At 35.9% G+C, this 20,891-nt stretch overlaps 1 protein-coding gene across 2 annotated transcripts in view; it reads right to left on the bottom strand.

Annotated features, from left to right (window-relative positions):
* The window catches only part of LOC120631988 (thyroid transcription factor 1-like), a 74,229-nt gene that overhangs the window by 34,312 nt on the left and 19,026 nt on the right, over positions 1–20,891 (bottom strand). For both annotated transcript variants that reach the window (XM_039901716.1, XM_039901717.1), the window contains exon 3: positions 280–428. In XM_039901716.1, coding sequence (XP_039757650.1) covers positions 280–428 — 149 coding nt within the window. The remainder of the gene's footprint in view (positions 1–279; positions 429–20,891) is intronic.

The raw sequence follows: 20,891 nt of genomic DNA, 5'->3' as shown, positions 1-20,891 counted from the left end.
TTTTCAGTGTCTGGGTGTTTATATATATATTTTAAAGTATTTATGTATATTATTCATAAAAATATTCATCAGTCATCTTAGTACCCATAACACAAGCTACGCTTACTTTGGGGCTAGGTGGCGATATGTGTATTGTCGTAGTATATTTATTTATTTATTTATTTAGAAGTTTCAAAAGTGCTTTTAAACTAGGCCTACTTGAAATAAATTAATTTTGAATTAATTCATTGACACTTCTTGAACCTCCGGATAGTAGTAACAGTAAGAGGATGGTCTCACCTGCGCCTGCGTGAACAGTACTCTCCGTTTCCTCCGCTGCGCCAGCGGGAACTGCATGGGCTTAGCGTCGGGCCCCGCACACGCTGCCAATCCTCCCATGTTGTTGACGTGCCCCATGCCGCCACCCGTCGACGTCATTAGCCTGGAAACTGAACGGACTTTTATATTGTATCCTTAAAGAAGAAATACACATAGTCTTAATTACCTATTAGACAAGTATATCTATTCACCAAGAAACACATGATACGTATATCCGCTCCTGATACCACAAACAGTTTGCACCTGTTGAGCAAACGCCTCAGCACGGCTAGCATGGGCAGGAGACAGTTATCTGCCCGGGGATAAAAATTTACCATCTCCCACAGTTTTATCAACTCTCAGAGCGCTGAAGCAAAAGTGGAAATACTATCCAAATAATATATGTGTATTAATAAACGGGAGTAAACTTTTCCTATTCCATACTGATTTAGTAGGTGGACAAGTTAAGTAAGGCCGTAGTGCGGATTGGTAGTGATTTTGCGGTTGTGTGAATTGTCAGAGCTATGGCGTCCAGGTGGTAGGGCTAATAATAATAAAAGAAAACATATAGTTTTTTTTTTGGATGGTGTTGTTCAGAAATTTAAGTAGGTACCTACTCTCTTAGCTAACCGACACTCACATAAGCTCAAACAGAACTTTGAAATATATTATACATATATGTGTTTATGAGTTGATCTAGTAAAAAATCATAGTCATTTCTTAAAAGGTTTTACTTCGACAAAAAAAAAATTAAAAAAAAATGCAAATAGATAATGTTCTGTAATGCTAACAAAAACATCAGTATGAAGTGATACGCCGCAAAAAGAAAACTCTCTGCTTGCTTTTAAATACAAAAAAAAAAAACATTCCATCCGTTACTCTGCCATTCGCTGTAATGCATTGAATTATATTTAACTGAACGCACAACCATTTTGTGCATTTCCCCATCGGCGCTTAATGTTTTAATTACATTGTCACTACCCATCCTATTATCATTAATAGTAAAAAATAATACCGACGGAATTAATCTTTTCGCGCTGGCAACATTAGCGCGGCGTGTGTTCCAGTGACTGCGCAGGGATATGTAAAGCTGCACTTAGCTTACAAATTAGGGTATGACACTATGAGGCGGTTTTGACATATTTTGTCTACTCATGAATAATCTAATCCTATTAATATTACAAAAGCGATAGTTGATTGACTGGATAAATGTATGGTTGGCTAGATGGTGTTTGTTACTCTTTCATGGACTGGAACCAATTTTGCTGAAAATTGGAATGGAGGTGGATTATACCCTATAATAACATTACTTTTTAAGCTATGATATACGAAAACAAAAAGGCGGACGAAGCCGCGAGCAACAGCTGGTAAACTATGTTTTATGAACCCGAGTAACTTTGATTCTTTCTTAGACCAGTAGGGCTAAGAGGCACGCCACGAGATAATTTTGACCACTCGTTTACCTACTCATCTTAACTCTTAATTTAGACCCTTAATAGGCCCGTTTAGCTTTATAAGTTGAGGATACTCCGGTGTCGGAGTGAAACGAGTGCAGAGAGCACACTGCGAAAGATCTGTTTGATGCAGAGTATAAAGTTAGATGAAATTATAAATGGCACCATACAATCTGTATGCGTGTCCCTGCTTTTTGCGTTGTAAGTAAAGCAAATTAAACTTAATTTCCACTGTATTTAATAGCTGTTTATTCCAGAAATTGAATGCATAAATCACCACTATCTTACAATTATTAATAATAAATGTGCGAACACCTCAGAAGTGCCATAGGCAAGATAATAATAATTAATATAGACTAGTGTTTCACCGCAATCTATTGTAAAACAACACTTAAAACGGCACCTTAACTTTTCATTGCACCATATCGCTTAACAAAGCACCGTAGGCTGCGTGGAGCCCCAGCGTTATTTTACTGCCATCCTCGCTAATGACACTACAGACCCGTAGTGGCTGCGCGATTTTATTTTTATTTTAGTTACTTTTGCAGATTAAAAATTGTCGTTTGTTTACTCTGTGCGTAACGGGCTCTGTGTGCATTACACCGCATAACGAGAATGTATTTTTCATATTTCTATGTAAAATATTATAATTCATTCAGGTTTTTTTTTCATTTACAGCGTTACTTTTTTAAGGATGATATGAACTCTCGACGTTGTAATATATTATGTAACATGTTATGAGGGTATTTTCAGTATTTCAAGAACTGGCAACACACGCGCCTTATGAAAATTGTTTAGCTCCATGTACATTATTTTCTTTTACTACCTTTTTTTAATACTAATTAATTATTAATTAAAAATCTAATAATTTTATTCATTTTGCTATCACGAATAATTAGGATTATTGTACCAAGAAATTTACAGTTCTCGGTGTTCGGTTTTTATTTATTTAGGCTGTGGCCAATTTCTGAAACTACCAGTCATATTAAAGAAATGCAAGATTATATGTTACTTAACTTAACGACATATTATTTGGATATTATTTCCACTCGTGCGCCAGTGCTCTGAGAGTTGATAAAGCTTTGAGACGATAAATTTTTATCATTTCCCCGGGGAGATAATTTTCTCCTACCTGATAGTGGCCACCCTGTGTCCAGTGGCGTGCATAGAGGGTATGCACAGGGTATGCAGTTTTTTTTTTTTTTTTATATATTAATAGCGAGAAAACGAGCAAGTGGGTCACCTGATGGTAAGTGATCACCGCCGCCCATAAACATCTGCAGCACCAGAGCCACCGATGCGTTGCCGGCTTTTAAGGAATTTGTTTATCCGCCCCTTGAATAACCCTAGACTGAATTTTTAAGGAAACCTGATGTGTTTCCTCAAAAATTCATGTGGGAGAAAGAATGGGAGATTGTTCCAGTTTGCAAGTGCGCGGTAGAAATGATCTGGTATTTCGAACAGTAGAAGAATACCAGGCATCCAGATGATGAGGGTGGAATTTATTTCTACGACGTGAGGTGCGGTCAGAGAACAGGGAAGGAGGTATCAACGCAAACAACTCTTCGGAACACTGAGATGAGATAAAACGAAGAAAATCTCCAGTACGAGTTATAAAAAACTTAAGGATAGGCTAACTCTTACAGAGTTATAAAAAGGCTACCCCTAGTATTTATAGCTCGTACTGAAGATTTTCCTTATTTTATATTATACGCCCTGTGCATACCCTCTATGCACGCCACTGCCTGTGTCCATAGCCTACTGTCCCTGTAATTGAACCGGAACCACGCCCTTCACACCGGAACACAGCAATGCTACTTAGCGGCAAAAATAAGCACGAGCTCTGCTACTACGTGAGACAAAAAGCTCTACTAACTACTACGTCAGAAGTTTTACGCGGACGAAGTCACGGGGAACCGTTAGTAAGTAACGTTATATGCAGGACGGAGACAGATTTGCTCAGTAACTGCATTTAGCAGTAGACAAATAATGTGTGCACACAATCTGTGTGTTGCGCACAAACACATCCTCGCCTACATACCTACGAGATCTGCATTATTTTATTGTAACGTACCAGCAACGCAGCGATATTCCGCCACAGACAAACAGCACTTATAGACGTGCGACTCATAATAAAACCAATCAATAATGAACTAAGCTTAATCTATAATTACGATAGCGCCGTGAGGTGGCGGCAGATAAGAATATAACCTGTTGGTAAGTGGACAACTATGGCCTATAAAAATGTAAAGTGCCCTGTGCCCATCAATCTGAGGCGTAGGTGTTTAGCCTCACGTGCCTGTAATTACAGCGGCAACCACTCCCTTCAGACCGGAACACAGCATGGCGACAAAGCTGCTTAGCGGCAGAAATAAGCACGGTCGAATTCTGTCACAAACAATTCTACTACTCCTAAAAGTTGATAGGTACTACTAAATGTTGGGAATAGTGAATACTTCCTACACCCAAGATTTCAGCTGCTTTGATTTATTAAATTCCAAAGTCTTTGACTCAGACATCAGGGTGTGAGATTGTCTACCTTTCTTACTAATTCGATCGCGTGAAAGTAAACTACGATTTCTATGGAATTGAAAGAGCGTCATCTATATTGGGAAACAGCTTTGTCGCTAGATGGCGCACTTTCAATAGTTAGCTTCCATTGAATAAGTAAACGTATGTAGAAAATCTCTCACTGTGCATATTGTCTGGTGGTGCTTCGGTCGTGGCTAGTTACCACTCTACCGGCATTGACGGGCCGCTAAGTTATTTAGCGTTCCGGTACGATGACGCGTAGAAACCAATTAGGTATATGGGTTTAATATTACTGCCATACTCCCTTTTAGGTTAAAATATGGTAGAAAGTAAAATCAGGAGATTGCAGTGAAAAGCTAACATGTAGTGGTAAAAAAATTATACTTCAGAGTCAAAGCGAAAATTGCGTAGAAAGCGTATATTGTATGATATTTTTTCTATACAATTTTTTACATCACTTGTACCAATATAAAATTGAAGAAGCGATTTCTTAGAAATTACACAAAATGGATGCGTATGATAATCTAAAACCGCGAACTAAGATCGTCAACTTGGTTGATAAGGTACGATAACAAGTCCCTCGTTATTAAAAATTTGGCTTCTTCTTTAGTGTTACAGTATCATCGCGATCCGGCTTCTATATTTTCCCTCTAGTCCACGTATTCCACACATTATGCTCCATAGAATTCACCGCCCATATTTACACAACACTCCACCATCGAGAAAGGGTCTCTCAATAAAATATAACTCCCCATTCTGTCTTACGTTGCCATTGTCCGACCTCCGAGCTGTGTTTTGGCTACGATACGATCAAAATTATTAAAAAACAAGTAAGGACATACATATTAGATCTACAGACATGCCAACTTTCTATAACAACTTAAATCGGCTGCCGACTTGTGACAATGTATCTTATAGTTATCATAATCATCGATCATATGAAGAATTTCTTAATGACAAGGATGCTTGGAAGCATCCGGCTCCGCTTTCATCTTTCATAAGATAGCAAGATGCATGTTAATGTAAATAGTTGAGGATGGAAAAGATCAACTGCTGAGTTTCTTGCCGGGTTCTTCTTGGTAGAATCTGCCTTCCGAATCGGTGGTAGGGTGGGTTCAAAAGTGCTTATATTCAGCCTACCTACTTGAAATAAATTAATTTTGAATTTTGAGTTTCTATGGAGTGTAAATTTGTAGATAAGAATTGTAATTACTACATAATTTACTCTAATAAGTCCGTGCATTTCAAATGCATGTCAGGGATATTACAGTTCCGTTTGCAAATACTGATTCAGATCTGATTCTGTATTTCCTCAACATGCCATTTTCCCCACGATGTCTTCCTTTTCCACAAATGAATAAAACGTACGAAAATGCAGATACTTCAAATCATATGAACCTGGGTCTTCTTGGATATGACCCGCAGACCGTAACATATGGCTTAAAAGAGCCTTTGAGTAACTTTAACTCCCTCCTTTTGATTCCATTGTCCGACCTGCGTGCTGTTTTGCCTGCATTATATCGTTGCTATGCATCGAAAAGAGAAATAAAAAAAAGAGTCTATAGACGTGTCAACTTCGCACACAATTAGGTTGGCAGGCGACTGTTTATCATAATTTGTCAGCAAACGTGCTGGCAAAATAACAAGATAATATTTCACTTAGACATAAAATTTTATAAAATTAAACAATATAGTTGTCTGAATAAAATTGCCTTTCTCATTCCAACCTAATTTGGGCTGGTCAAATGTGAAGTTTTTGGCCTTGTTTTAGAAATAAAGCGATAGCATATGAGATCACATCGTTGGCAATGAATCTTTAAGCCCGCAATAATCTACACAAGTTGAGAACAAGGTTGTAACAGGATAGTTGTCTGGCTATAGTTATTTCTATTTACTTACTTATTATGACAAACTCTTGTGTAATAAAAATTTCCAGCGCATTATTATATAATATAACGGGCATCTTTTACGATTATTTAGAATGGAAAATATGTAGTTGTACACGCTATCAAAGCTTATAAGTAGGTAAGTGCAAAATATTCATCATCATCATATCAACCCACAACACCCACTGTCACACATACTGTCCCACTACAGGGCACGGGTCTCCTCTAACAATGGGAAGGGGTTCAGGCCATAGTCCAACACGCTGGCCCAGTGGGGATTGGTGGACTCCACACAACTTCGAGAACATTGTGTAGAACTCTCAGGCATGCAGTTTCTCTCACGATGTTTTCCTTCATCGTTGAATCAAGTGATATTGTAATTACCTAAAACTTCGAAATTCGAACTCTGCCCCCAAAAATGAAGTCGAGCTCTTACTCACTGGGCTATCACCGCTACGCAAAATATTATTAGATTAGATTTAGTAGTAACTATACCGGTAAGATTTTACTGGTTTTAACTTCTAAACAGCTGATTTGTTGTCTCATGTGTAGATGCTTTATGGCCCGTTGAAGCTCCTTTGTGGGATGTCAATGCGCCACCGGACGTTTTGTTATCGGTTTCAAGATCTCATTGATCGAGATTTAATTGAAATGTTGCGCTGTTTAGTTTGATTCTAAACGCTCCTTTTATCCCAATTTTATTCCCTTTTTGACAAGCATAGCTTAACAAAGGTTTAAAGGCTTTAAAGCGTTTAATGACACGTTAACTAATGTTTACAAATAACCGTATTTTGGAGTCTCCCCGGAAGTAGATAAATAATAGGTTTAAAAATTTACTTAAACGTGTTTGTTACCTAGATTCTACGGCTAGTAGTTGAAAGTAGGTAGGTATGCATATAGAAAAGTTACGATTGCGATAAATAGTTTGTGAGATAGCTAAATAAGTAGGGTGGTGACTAGCCACGGCCACCAGACCAGACCAGACCAGAGAAAATGCAAAAATTATAAAAATTCCCTAATAGCCCTCGTCAGGGTCGAACCTAGGCCCTCCACTTACAAGACCAAAACGCTGGTCACTGCGCCAAATGTAATGGGATGGATGCGACAAGGTTTGTCTACTGGTTTATCTCGTCGATAACAGAGCACCAGTAGGTACCTACTTGGGTTTGATTATTGATATATAGAGCCCTCTCTAACGACCTCCCTCGGCGGAGAGAGGTGTTCTGTTACGACGACATTAGCCAATAGACCAAGCTTAATGAATCCATCACAGGCTTAAAAGCCTCTCCCAATACAGGCTTTGCCCATAATCACCGTGCTGGGCAGACAGCTTGGTCATCGCAGTAGAAGGTAGTACTTGCACAGAGGATGCTACTGTCCGTATTACATTATATGTCCTTAATCGCCTCGTACGATACCCGCGGTGGTGACAACTTTATTTCGATCTGCCGTCACAACACGTCCAACAATTTTCTACTTACCATCAGGCTTTTTTATATATTTTTTTGTATATAACAGCTATTACAATGTGTTATGTGTCCGCGATACCAAAGATCGTGCAGGCCCATGTTTTGACAACAAATAGTTCGGTAATCGAAAGAGGTCGGACCCTTCGGGGCTAGCCCCTGCGTTACTCCAAACTTAACTAGGTTAGTTTACTGGGGAGTGGAGGTTGAAAGTTAAACTTTAGTGTGATTCAAACAAAATTTTCGACTTTATTTTACTATATTACTAGCACTACGTCGCTATCACACGTTATGGTCAATAATGATGCATTTTATATACGTACTAGTTGTTGTTTTTTGATGTGGCATTAAATTTAGTTGTAGATCTTTAAAAAATTAAAATATTCAGTTTGCTGCTGTCCTCTGAGGAGTTATGTCCCAACCACAGTATGGGCAAAATTAAAAACATTATAAAATCTATAGTACAAAAATAATTATTTAAATCGGTTATGGTGTAAAATCGTCAATCACTCATCCTCATTAATGTCAGGATAAAGTATCCTATATTACTTCTAGGACTTCCAAGAATATGTTAAGTAGTTTTTGCGTAAAAGCGTAACAAACAAACTTACATTGACATTTATAATATTAGTAGCGATAGCGATGTATTGGTAATATATTTATTTATTTTTATTTATTTATCATTATTTGTGACTCCTAAGCACTCAACGAATTTATAATTCACTAGCTGTGGCCCTCGACTTCGTCTGCGTTTGATTTTGTTTTTAAAGTATTCAGTATCGCTAAGCCTTAAATGATAGTATAGTAGTATATATATATATATAAATATGTAACATGTGACTGCCAATTAATTATAGACAAATAATTTGCAATAAAATAAAATTGCAACTATAATTAAAGATCTAAGCTATCCTATCTCTTAAGTTGGACCAGACTGCTCACGGTGTGCCAATTTAATTTTAAATCGGTTAAGTAGTTAAGGAGTCCATCGCGGACAAACATCGTGACAGGAGATTTATATATATTAAGATATAATTAGCACAATTTGGGTATTGCAGTATCCCGTTTTGTGTAATATGTTTCTTCAACCAAAGGTTGTCTGAAGGAGATCGCTTCAAGCGATAAGAGTATGAGGATTCTGTATTTTCTTAATTCCGGCAAGAAACTCAGCAGATTGCTCATTTTCAATATTAATTACATTCAATATTATTTACAGTTTACAATCTTTACAATTTTTCTATCTTGTGAGAAATTAAAGCGGAGAGGCCTGCTTCCGAGCAGCCTTATCGTTAAAAATTTCATTAATCATAGAGTAACCACGATTTATTAAATGTGTTTAAGCACATTTTTTAAACTTATGCATTGTAGGTCCAAAATCACCTTCAGTATCATATTAGAGTTAATAATAATGACGAAGAGTAATATTTGACCCGACACGGGAATCGAGCCCAGGACTTCGTTATCCGTAGTCGAGCATGCTTACCACTAAACCAACGAGGGAGAGATAGCAGTGAATCTAAAAGATTATTTGTAGGTATACAGGCGTGAGGCGCCCCTAGGAGTGCGTTTGATGACCGCTCAATTGGCGTGAAATTGGCCTGCGAGGGTCAGGGACTCGGTCCGGGCCCGCGCTCGGAGCAGCTGACGCGGCCGTCTGACCCGGGATAATTAGCACTGGCATTTTAAATGGCATCGATTGATAGCAAAATGATGCTAATACGGATGTACACAAATATTAAAATGATTAAAACATGGTTTGCTATTTAAATTTTTTCTCACGTTGCAGATTTTATTGTATGCGTTTGTTTTTGTTTTTAAAGCATTCCGTAGAAACAGTTTATTTGAGAGACGTGTGGCATTCAAAGGCTCAAATTCATTGGAATTTTAAAAGTAGTAAGTACTACTGATATTTATTAAGTTGTGTATTCTTGCAAAAGAAACGGGGGTAGTTTTTAAAAGTTTTATTTAATTCAATTAATTTATATAATAAAAATGAAACGGTGATAGCGCATTGAGTAGGAGCTCGACTTTCGGGGGGCCGAGTTCGAATCCCAGCACATCTAACTTTACTAAGTTATGTGCGTTTTAAGCAATTCAAATATCTTTTGCTTCAACGGTGAAGAAAAACATCGTGAGGAAACCTGCATGCCTGAGAGTTCTACATAATGTTCATAAGTTGTGGACTCCACCAATTCTTACTGTGCCAGTGTTGTGGACTACTGCCTTAACCCCTTCTCATTGTTAGAGGAGACACGTGCCCCGTACTGTACCGGTAATGGGTTATATAACGATGATGACTCATATTTAAGTATTTATATGCTAAAGTATATACATATTAGTTTATTTCTGTTTTATATTTATTAATAGTATTGTTGTGTGTGTAGTCTGGTTTACGTCTCCTATGTAGGTATTCGTACGGATGTTTTTAACAGACTTATCTTGTTCGTTTTTTTTAAATCCTTATCCTAAGGTTGCCTGGTGGAGATCGCTACGTAGCGATAAGGCCGCCTTTTGTATCCTTCTACTTGAAGTGTCTGTTTTTTTTAACTTGTTGCGGCGTGGACAAATAAAGAGTAAAAATTAAAAATAGGAGTTTATCTGTTTATATCATTGCAGAGACGAAGTTTTAAAATAATATTACTTTCAGCGATGGTAGTAAGCCTGGTCGGACAGTACATGACAGTTGCACAAGATCATGGCCGCGGTGAGCCAATATTGACATTCAACTAATGGATTCGCGACTGACAGCAGCTGATGTTGCCCGAGCGAGACGAGGAAGACTGTTTCACTCGTTACTATGGTTCTAAGTTCATAGCTTAATTTTAATTTACTGTGATATGGTGATAACAAAAAAAATTCCAATCTAAGTTTTTGTGGTCTTTACTTAGACCAGGGCGCGTTTGGAACCCTCTTAGCTTTAGGTTTAAGTTGGCGAACGAAGTTATCACCATCCCCTTACAATCATGTAAAAATATATGTATAAACGCTTCATAAGTGCCTGTGATAGGCCTACATGAATAAAGATTTTTTTAAATTCGTATTTTAATAATTATAAAATATTTTGCGATTTGTGATAATCACATAGATTACTACATTAGGTGTGTCATATGATCAGGTTACTTTATTTATTTATTTATTATTTATGTACCATAAATTGTGATTGTGCACATAAGATACATTAAGTGTACAAAGGAAAGCTTATCTCTATAAGAGATCTCTTCAAGCTACCCCAGGATGTGAGTAAGATGATTTGCTCTATATTATAAATGCGAAAGTTTGTTAGATCTTCTTGCTAAAAAGGCTTGTCTGGATGGTGTGGAGGTTTTGCTAGACCCCTATTTTTCAGATATTACTTGGCAAGTCAAAGCAAAGTGCCTTTCTCACTGGACTGAATATTTCGAAGTACTGTTGGTTCGATAATTGTTATCTCAATCGCTCTGATACCATTACAGCGTTAAGACTTCGTTCTGGACATATTCCAACAAATAAGTTTGACTTCCTCATTGGTAAAAATGAAAGCCCTAATTGCTCCACATGTAGGGTAATTGAGGATATTTATCACGTTGTGTTGGAATGTGTTCGGAATAAACAACTTAGAATAAGTTTTACTAGATAGTTATTTAAGTATAGTAGATGTAATTAGCTTTTTAGCGTTTCCTCTTAGATCAGAATCAAAACTGATATATAAATTAGTTAGAAGATATATAAATTAGTTAGAAAATATTTTAGATTAAGAGAATAAATATCTGTACATAACTAACAGAGCGACATAGTCACATTATGTGACTAAGCTCTTTAAATAAAGCGAAAAAATAAAAAAATGCGAAAGTTTGTTTGTTTGTCCTTCGTTCACGCCATGAATGAGCAACCAATCAGCTTGATTTTCGGCATGGAGTCATTTTAATCACAATAACAGAAACACTTTCAGAATGAGAAGGTTGTAGGCCGTAGTCTACCACGCTGGCCAAATGTGGACTGTGGATTAGAAGGTTAACACGCTGTTGAGAACATTACAGAGAACTCTCAGGCATGCAGGTTTCCTAAAGACGTTTTCCTTCACCTTTTAAAGCAAGTAACATTACAATTCTTAAATTTAAAACGCTAATAGTTCGAAAAGACAGTGGTTCCGCCGGGGCTCGAAATCGGTCTCCAAGAGAGGAAAGCCGAAGCCTGACCCACTAGCCTAAAGCCGCTTTTTCCTTGTTATTACTGCGTTATTTGAATAGACGGAGAATAACTTTGGCTACTTTTTATCCCAGAAGAAGGGATTTTTTAAAAACCGTAAAAAACGCGGACGATGAACAAATAAGTACTTTGAAATATCTTTAACTAGCTGCATGCGCCCCGCGGTGTTACCCGCGATGGATAAGTCGGTACACGTTGTTGCAATAAAAATTACGTTATGTACAGACTAATGCACTGCGGGTACCACTGGGGAACGGAAGCAAGGACGTTATTTTTGTGTAAAATTACTAATATTGTAGTAAAACAACCTTGGAAATATGTTATTTTCCAAGACCCAGCCAATGTTACTCTACGTCCTTGTTCAACAACGTCTATTGCAAAAATCAAGTTGATAAAACAACCAGTTTTAATAGGACGTCAATGAAGGGCGGTTTTGGCAAATGTTCAATTACCCTTAAGAGAGAAATGTCCATCCAGGTTTAAAAGAATAAACTGTGATAGTATAGTAAATAAAGAGACTACTTATAATTAAAAATACTATTATTTCTCTAAAAAATATAAGCCGTCTAACTGTTCACATATGGGCATGGTATCAGAAATGCTGGCGCTATTGCCCCTTTGAGTGAATTGCTAGACTTAGCCGTTGGGCTAAATAAGCGCCAGATCTTGGGTCACCAGACGACAAGACCATTGCTCATATTAAGAAATAATGCTTTATTGTACACCAAGAAATACACAATATTAATAAACAAGCAACACATAGCTAAACGGATGTTCAATGAAATGGCAACCTTATCGCTTAAGTGCGACAACATTTTAAAAGCGTTTATACTGGGTAGTACCACACACTAAATAGGGCTTGGCCTCTAACTTTTCGACCTAAGTGCGCTTTCGCAATTACTTGCTTTCACAGTGAAGGAAAACATCGTGAAGAAACCTGCATGCCTGAGATTTCTACATGATATTCTCAAAGGCTTGTGAAATCTACTAAACCCTTGTTGCTTTATAGTGGGCCGGTAATAGTTTGATTTTGATGATGAATAAACGCACCAAAACGTTTTCGCAACCACATTAAAAATTAAAATCGTCAAGTAGCGCATCTAACGCACCCCATCTCCCCACGCCGGCGCGTCAATGTTGCCAGCACTAAATAAACTCGCTGGCAAATTGTGCGTGAATAAACATCGGCAATAATAGCGGTATTGTGTTACGATCACTCCCCCTATCTCGCGCTTGATCGGGAAACGAGCTGCGATATTCTTCTAAATATTATTATTGCACGCTTTGAACTTGGCAATTTTTGAAGTTATACTTCTTTTGGCGCGTTACGTAAAAAATGAGAGTAAATTTTTACGATGTGCGCACACCGTCACAAAAAACCGACACCCTGAAGTTAGCTTAAAGGTTTGACAGTGTACACTTTCAATTGTCAAAGTCTGCGGGCTCATTCCGGTGATTGAATTGATTCAACTGTAGAAAAATCTCAATTTTTAATGTTGAGTGAAACTTGGTTGTCCGATAATGAGTATTCCAAATTTAATTATGTTTATTATTTCTTCAATTACGTAGAAATATAAATATTTAAATAAACTTTATTTGACTAGATAATGCGTTATAATAAAACTTTCAATGTATTTAATTCCTTTTTCCTACTACTAAGTCGTTTTTTCTACAAAAGTAGAATAAGGCTAAAGATAACATTTTTGAAAAGATTTTTATCTTGTTACGCCATACGACGAAGCTGATGGTCCACCTGCACGGCTAGCATGGACAATTGTCTCCCCAGGGAAAGGATAAAAATGTATCTTCTCCCACAGCTTTATCAACTCTCTGAGCACTGGTGCACAAGTGGGAATAATATCCAAATAATATATGTACGAGTATGTGTACTAATAAACGTGGGTCCCTGTCAAGGGATATAATTAACGTGTCCACCTGCTAAAGCACGAGAACATGGAATGGGAGAAGTTTACCCACGTTTATTAGTACACATACTCGTACGTTTGGCGGAGGCTTTGGCCGTGCCTAGTTGTCACCCTGCCGAGAAAGACGTGCCGCTAAGCGAGTTAGTGTTCCGGTGCGAGGTCGCGTACAAACCGATTAGGGGTATGACTACCATACCAGAGTATGGTGAGATTGCAGTCAAGAGCTACTCGTAACTTGTAGTGGAATAGAAAAAAGAAGTTCATTGTATGTTTAATGTCTCAAAGGAAAAGACTAAAAAAGACGGAGCAAATTTTTCACATATCCTTATATAACGAGAACTTCGGACAGATAAACTAACACAGATTGCATAAATATTAAGTATAAGTCCATATATGTTACAAGTTTTATTGTAAAAAAGGAAATTCCTTTTATTTTTAATTGGAATGCATCACCTAGACAGCATAATAAACTAGTCTTAAAATAAATAACTAATGGGTTCAAGGTAAAAAGTTTTCTCGAACAAACTTTCGTTATAGAAACGCATTGAATTGAGAAATTTTAATTAGGTTCAAAAATGGATAATATTTTAAACTTAAAATGAATATATTCATTCATTCAAGTTTTGTCATATTTTAACGATAAGGCTGCCATATTATTGAACAACTGTATAGCTGTGTTGCTTGTTTTTTCGTGTACAAATAAAATGTTATTCCTTTCTTTAACCGCAATCAGCAGATTACAAATTGAGATTGATTAATAAGAGCTATAATAAGAACTCTCTTTAATTACCATACCAATTACTTCAAGCTGTAAAGATTCTACGTACTTGAAGTGTCTGTTCTCTTTTTTTTTTTTTGAACTTGATGTAACTTCTGAAAAGCAGCCTACGAGAGATTGAGGCGGATGTGGAGAATCAGAACTATTCAGATAAATGTAAGGTTTATTATTTAGTTTCCATGGTAACTATAATAGGTAAAAAAATGTATAATGTTTTCTATCTCACTCTGTCCTATACATTTATGATATTATTCGGTTTCCGTAACTTAAATACGAAACAAAATGTGTGATGTATTCTATCTCATTCCCTCACCGGCTGAATCCTATAAATTTATGTGTTTTTGTCTCTATGGACTAATTTTTTCTTTTCATTGAGTTTGAAATCACAACGATTCTAAAGAAGTTTCACTTCAATAAAATTCATCCGAAATTTATTATTCCGAAATTCATAGGAGAGACGGTTTATGAGAACTTGGTGCAATGTGGTATAATCACAAGTTAGTGATAATCACCGGGGCCGACGGCTTAGCGTGCTCGTATCATTCTTTAACGGAAAATACTCAACACCGGCAACAGTGGGCATCAGTGATATTAAGGAAAACGTAAAAAGTTTTCACGCAGGGACTCTAGGGAATTGGATTGAGGAATTAAATTTAATTTTAAAAATGAAATGTTTGAAATTTAAAAATTGGAACGCATTAACGGAGCAAATGTAACCGCAAACAATTTCGCGACGGACTATTTCCCCAATGTTGCTACACTAAAGAAAGATAAACTGCGCCCGTCTGGCGCTGACGTGTCCACTCTGCTCGCATTAGGCGCGCCTACATGGAAACTAAGTGTGTCGCACAAGTATTTTTTCCCCGCGGCAATTTTAATTTCAGGCTTGCTGACCGGCGACCGCGTGCGAGTGGCTGACGCTTTGATGTATGGCAACACTCGACTGTGCAGGTATCGGATTAATGGAAAAATGTTGCCTTTCATAAAAAAGATTGCACTCGCGCAGGGAAATTAATTTGGAGAAACTAATTTGGTTTTGGATCTACTAAATATCAAAATAAGAGATACGATTACTTATAGATGTTAAGTAACTAGGTAAATATCCACAATGTGACGTCAACTAAAGTTAAGGTTTTCGTAAAGTCAAGTCAATTAGTATTCTGTTATGTAAACAAATTTCTGAAATAAACTAAATTGTCAGCTCTAAAAGTAGTGCTAGCCAATTCTTGACGCTTCTCGTGGGAATGTATATTACTTTTACTCTTTAAAAAAATGTAAAACAATGAGAAACGAGAGTTATGAGAAACGAGAACGAGAGAGCGATGAGAAATGAGAAACGACAACTTTAAAGAAGAAGTCAAAATAGGTGTTTTCATTTATTCCATTACAACAGAACTCCCCTCCCAGAACGTCCCTTGACTTTAATCTCACCTGGTGCTAAGTGATAATACAGTCTAAGATGGTGTCAGGCTAACCTTGGTAAAGGTATGACAGTTATATTAATCTCATATCCCTAATCGGTAATCGGCACGTCCTTGTAGCCCAGACCAGAGCCTCCCATCAGACAGACAAACTGACAAAACTTTTTTTTTCAAACTAATACGATATAACGTGAATTTAGTATAAAAAACTGACATTTATCCGTTCAAGTAAAACCCGAGATAGGTGAAATTAAAACCTGTGATATCGAATCCACAAATTAATTTACTGAGGTGTCATTTAGAAATCCGATACGATACAAGAATCACATTCGCAACGCACTCTCAAGTGGTGAACGGCGCACGTTACCTATACCTATTTTATCTAAATATATTTCACCTTGCATCAGTTTACCGTAGAATAAATTTTACCGAGCCTTCAGTAGGGTCACCAGAGGAAAGAAATATTTTCTTGACTTCTCCGCAATTTTGGCTCGTAATATATTACAGACCAAGTAGACCAGATTTGGGCTTAAGCGAAATTTGGTTTTTAAAACAATTCGGGTGAAAACTTAAGATTCAACAAGCATTCCACCTTGTAAAATGAAGTCCTCACAAAGTTCAAGAACTTAGCCAGGTACGGTATATAATAGTTAAATTGTTTTAAATATGAGTATAACTAGAACTCACTGATGATGCAGTACAAATAAGTCGTGATTCACTGGGAAATATATATATATAATTTATTTCTCAAAAATCTTACATTCTAATAAAACAATAATTATTTTAGTAAGTACTTAAATAACTAGTCTAAGGATAATATTTATGTGCTATTAGGCGTACTTATTTTCTTACGGATGGGGTATCCTTTTTATTTTAATGTTTTATACAATACATAGCTTCTGAAGCCAAACTAAGATAACTTGTGCTTCAGCTTCAGTGCCACCTCCCCTGGGTGTATTTAAATAAACAAAATTTGGCCAGATATCATTTACGAGAATTTAGAATTTGATATCTAGGTACCTACTTATACAAAAACAAAAGTCATAATTACAATTTATATATAAATAAATAAATACATATTTCTATACTTGCTCCTCTCTAAAATAAATAAATAAATGTTATGATGTGTGTCTGTTGGATGTGTGTATAATGTTGTCGAAAGAGAGGGTGTGTAATGGTGTGTGTGTGTGTGTGGAAGTTAATGATATGTAGTATATTTTTTTTTTTTTTTTTTTCGTAAGATAAGTAATGTTATTTTAAAATAGTTAGTAGATTTTCAGTATTTTCATAAGATAAGCTAAGTAGGTAAGAAATTACTGTTTTTTTACAATTTGTTTTGTTGAGTGAGTAGATATGTGTCAATTCATTAATTTTATTATAAAGGTGAGGGCCCTGGAAATAGTAAAATTTTTTAATAAATGAGGTATTCGATACTTTTGATCTTTTAACTACAGTATGTTTTCTGCGTTTATTTAAATAGGAAGTATCATATATAAGTTCCGTGTGTTGCTTCAGTAAGACACTTAATATGAACAACTTTCTCACTGAAAGAACTTCAAAGTTTTGATAAAGCAAAGCTGTTGGATACAAAAAGGGCCGAAAAGATGAAACCTTTAATATTGCACGTTGAGCGACTTCTACTTTCTTTATAATACTTTTAGATGCTCCACCCCATGACGAGATGCAATATATTATTAAAGATTGGCACAAAGCCATGTATATCCGTTTCAAAAGTTCGAAATCGACCACGTATCTTAAGTTTTTAAAGATATAAATCATTTTGTTTAATCGACCACTTAGAATATCGATGTGTTTTTTAAAGTTTAAGTTGCTGTCTAGGGTCACACCTAAGTACTTAATATAATCGACTCGTTCCAATATTGGGCATGAGCAAGGGACAGTTTTAGGGTCAGCACATGCATGTGAAAAAAGACAAAGGTTAGTGGGTAGGCTTGGTATTCGCATCGAAAAACTTACATATTTGGTTTTACTTATATTGAGTGATAGAATATTATTATGTAACCATTTGGTAACGGCGTTGAAGCCTGATTGTGCTGCATCGAAAACTTCAGTCCAAGTATCCGCAGCAAATACTAGGGCAGTATCGTCTGCATATGAAATTATTTGCCCTTTCTGCAGTTGGACACGTGTGAGAAAATCGATATACACCAGAAATAGGGTCGGTCCCAGAATACTGCCTTGCGGTACTCCGTGGGTGACCAGCCGATAACTACTGCAATAGGAATCTACTCTCACGCACTGGTATCGATCTGATAAGTAGTCCCTAAAAAGTTTAAGCTGAAGGCCTCTGATGCCAATGTGTTCTAGCTTTTTAAGTAATATAGATATAGATACGGTATCAAAGGCCTTAGCCAAATCCAAAAATATACCAATACATTTTTTTCCCTGATCAAGGTTGGTAGCGATGTAGTTGGTTAAAGAATGCACTGCATCATCCGTGGACTTACCATGTCTAAATCCAAATTGATTTTGAGAAAGGAAATTATTCTTTTCTAAGTACTCAATTAATCGTTTATTAATAATTTTTTCTAAAATTTTCGATAATGATGGCAAGATGGAGATTGGTCTATAATTGTTAAGGCTATTTTTGTCACCATTCTTAAATATCGGCCTAACTTCTGATTTCTTTAGAGCATTAGGAAAAATACCTTTTTGTAGACAACAGTTAAAAATATGCGTTAATGGTATAATTAGGTGATTCCTACAATGTTTAAGTAGTTGGTTGGAGATTCCATCCCATCCGACAGTGCATTCATTTTTCAAATTAATTATGAGATTACTAACTTCATTTTCATCCGTATCCAACAACACAAAGGATTTTAATTGACTTTGAAAATTCCAACCCAATTCCGAGTTGGTATTATTTGCATTCTTAAAACTTTCAGCCAAATTCCTACCAATATTTATAAAATAGCTATTTATATTATCAACTGATGATTGTGGTGAATCTACCAAATTTAACAACTCTTTATTAAACCCTGTTTGCTTTGTGGTATTCATGATACCTTTCAGTACCTTCCATAACTTTTTATTATCATTTTTTGCCATATTCACCTGTTCCTTATCATAATTTCTTTTAAGTTTCTTTAATAGAGTATTACAGAAATTTCTGTAACGTTTATATATTATCATATTTGTTTCATTTTGTGGAGAACGCCTGGCCTTCTCATGCAATTTATCTCTGTGACGAATGCATCTAAGAAGGCCAGGTGTTATCCAAGGTTTAATAATTTTCTTACGTCTAGACAATGCGACTATCTGAGTGTTATTATTTACAGCTGTTCTTACTTTATCAATTAGATAATTAAGGGCAGAGTTTGGTTCGGGACAATTTAAAATGGGAGTAAAGTCAATATTTGCTACGTCTAAATATAATTTTTCTGTATCGGTTTTTTTAATACTAGTTATAGCATACTGGGTGAAACTCTGTTTTAATTGAATACTAAATATTACAGGTTTATGGTCAGTTAATAAAGTCCGTGGAACTAAGGTTAATGAGGGATTTTTTGTTTTTAGTAGAACATGGTCGATGCATGATCCACTAGCATCTCGCGTAACAAAAGTGTGTGCTGGTAATAAGCCATGAAATGCAGTTAAATTTAAATATTTTTCCGAGTTAGAGTCCATTCTATCCGGGTTTATATCAATATTGATATCCCCAATAATTACAATGTTCCTGTAGTGTGAATTACTTTGAAGAATTGTATCCAGGGAAGATAAAAAAATATCAATTGTTTTGTTTGATGGAGAACGATAGATTGTAATTATAACCAAATTTTGTAATTTTAAAACAAGACAGTTTGCATCTTGGAACGAAGGTTCCTCAATTATGACTCTGTACTGTTCTTTAAAGTATACTACTATCCCATCATTTTGGTTTCGATGATTTTTGGTTGCTATTGAGTTGTAGCCACTAATTAGTGGCAGGAACATTGTATTTGATAGCCAACACTCTGTTAGAACTATTAAATCTAGATCTATTTTAAGCCGTGACATTAAAACCTCAAAACCATTCATATTACAATTAATACTCCGAATATTTTGTGTGACCATTGTAAAACTATATTTTTTAAGTGACTTAATGTACCTATAACAGTCTGAGACTTCACAAGTTATTTTTTTTGAAACAGACACATTGTCTAAGTCATTTGATATTTCATTTATACTATTGAATTTTATAATTAAAAACAAATATTTTTAAAGTATTGTATTGTCTTTTGACTATGTAAATACTATGTATAAGTTTAATCAAAGGTGAATAGGTATACTTATTCATCATAATTAGTGTGTGGCGATGTATGTGTAAAAAATTGTAAAGTCTGTTTTTGTGTATAATTTTGTATAATAGTGTAAATATGTATATGTATAAGAAAAATATAAAATATAGGTAAAAAATAAGAAAAATATAAGAGAAGGTTATTTTGTGTCTTAAAACTAGTCATTTTTTCTTCCGAAGGTTCTCGAGATCCGATTCGTTGCTTACTTTTATCTGTGGTGATTTTTCATCTTTACGTAGATATACAACTCCTCTAGATGTCCAGCAAAACATATAATTATAATTTTTTTGAAAGTTTCTTGCCAAGTAGTACAGTTTTTGGTTATTAGATGTCAAAGTCTCAGAGATGTAAATAGGCTTTTTGGGTATAGAGTAATTTAAATGTGTTGTATTTAATTTTTCACTCTTAGGTTTTGATTTATTAAAATTTTTGACTTTGGTTATGATTTTTTCTTTCATGATGACACTAGATAATTCCGCAATGATAGGGTTTGATCCATCTTTAGAATTAATTCTATACACATCTCGAATGTCCGAGCCAATCAGATCAATTTGCAGAACCTTCCCAAGGTTTTTAACAGTGTCAGCAATGTTCTCTTTAGTTTCTCCACTACTTTTTGGGATATTTCGAATTTCTATTCCAGCACACC

This window comes from Pararge aegeria, chromosome 19 (assembly GCF_905163445.1).
Source record: "Pararge aegeria chromosome 19, ilParAegt1.1, whole genome shotgun sequence".
In the NCBI taxonomy this organism is placed as follows: Eukaryota; Metazoa; Arthropoda; class Insecta; order Lepidoptera; family Nymphalidae; genus Pararge; species Pararge aegeria.
The sequence above is the reverse complement of the archived record's forward strand: the minus strand, read 5'-3'. Positions and strand labels throughout refer to the sequence as shown.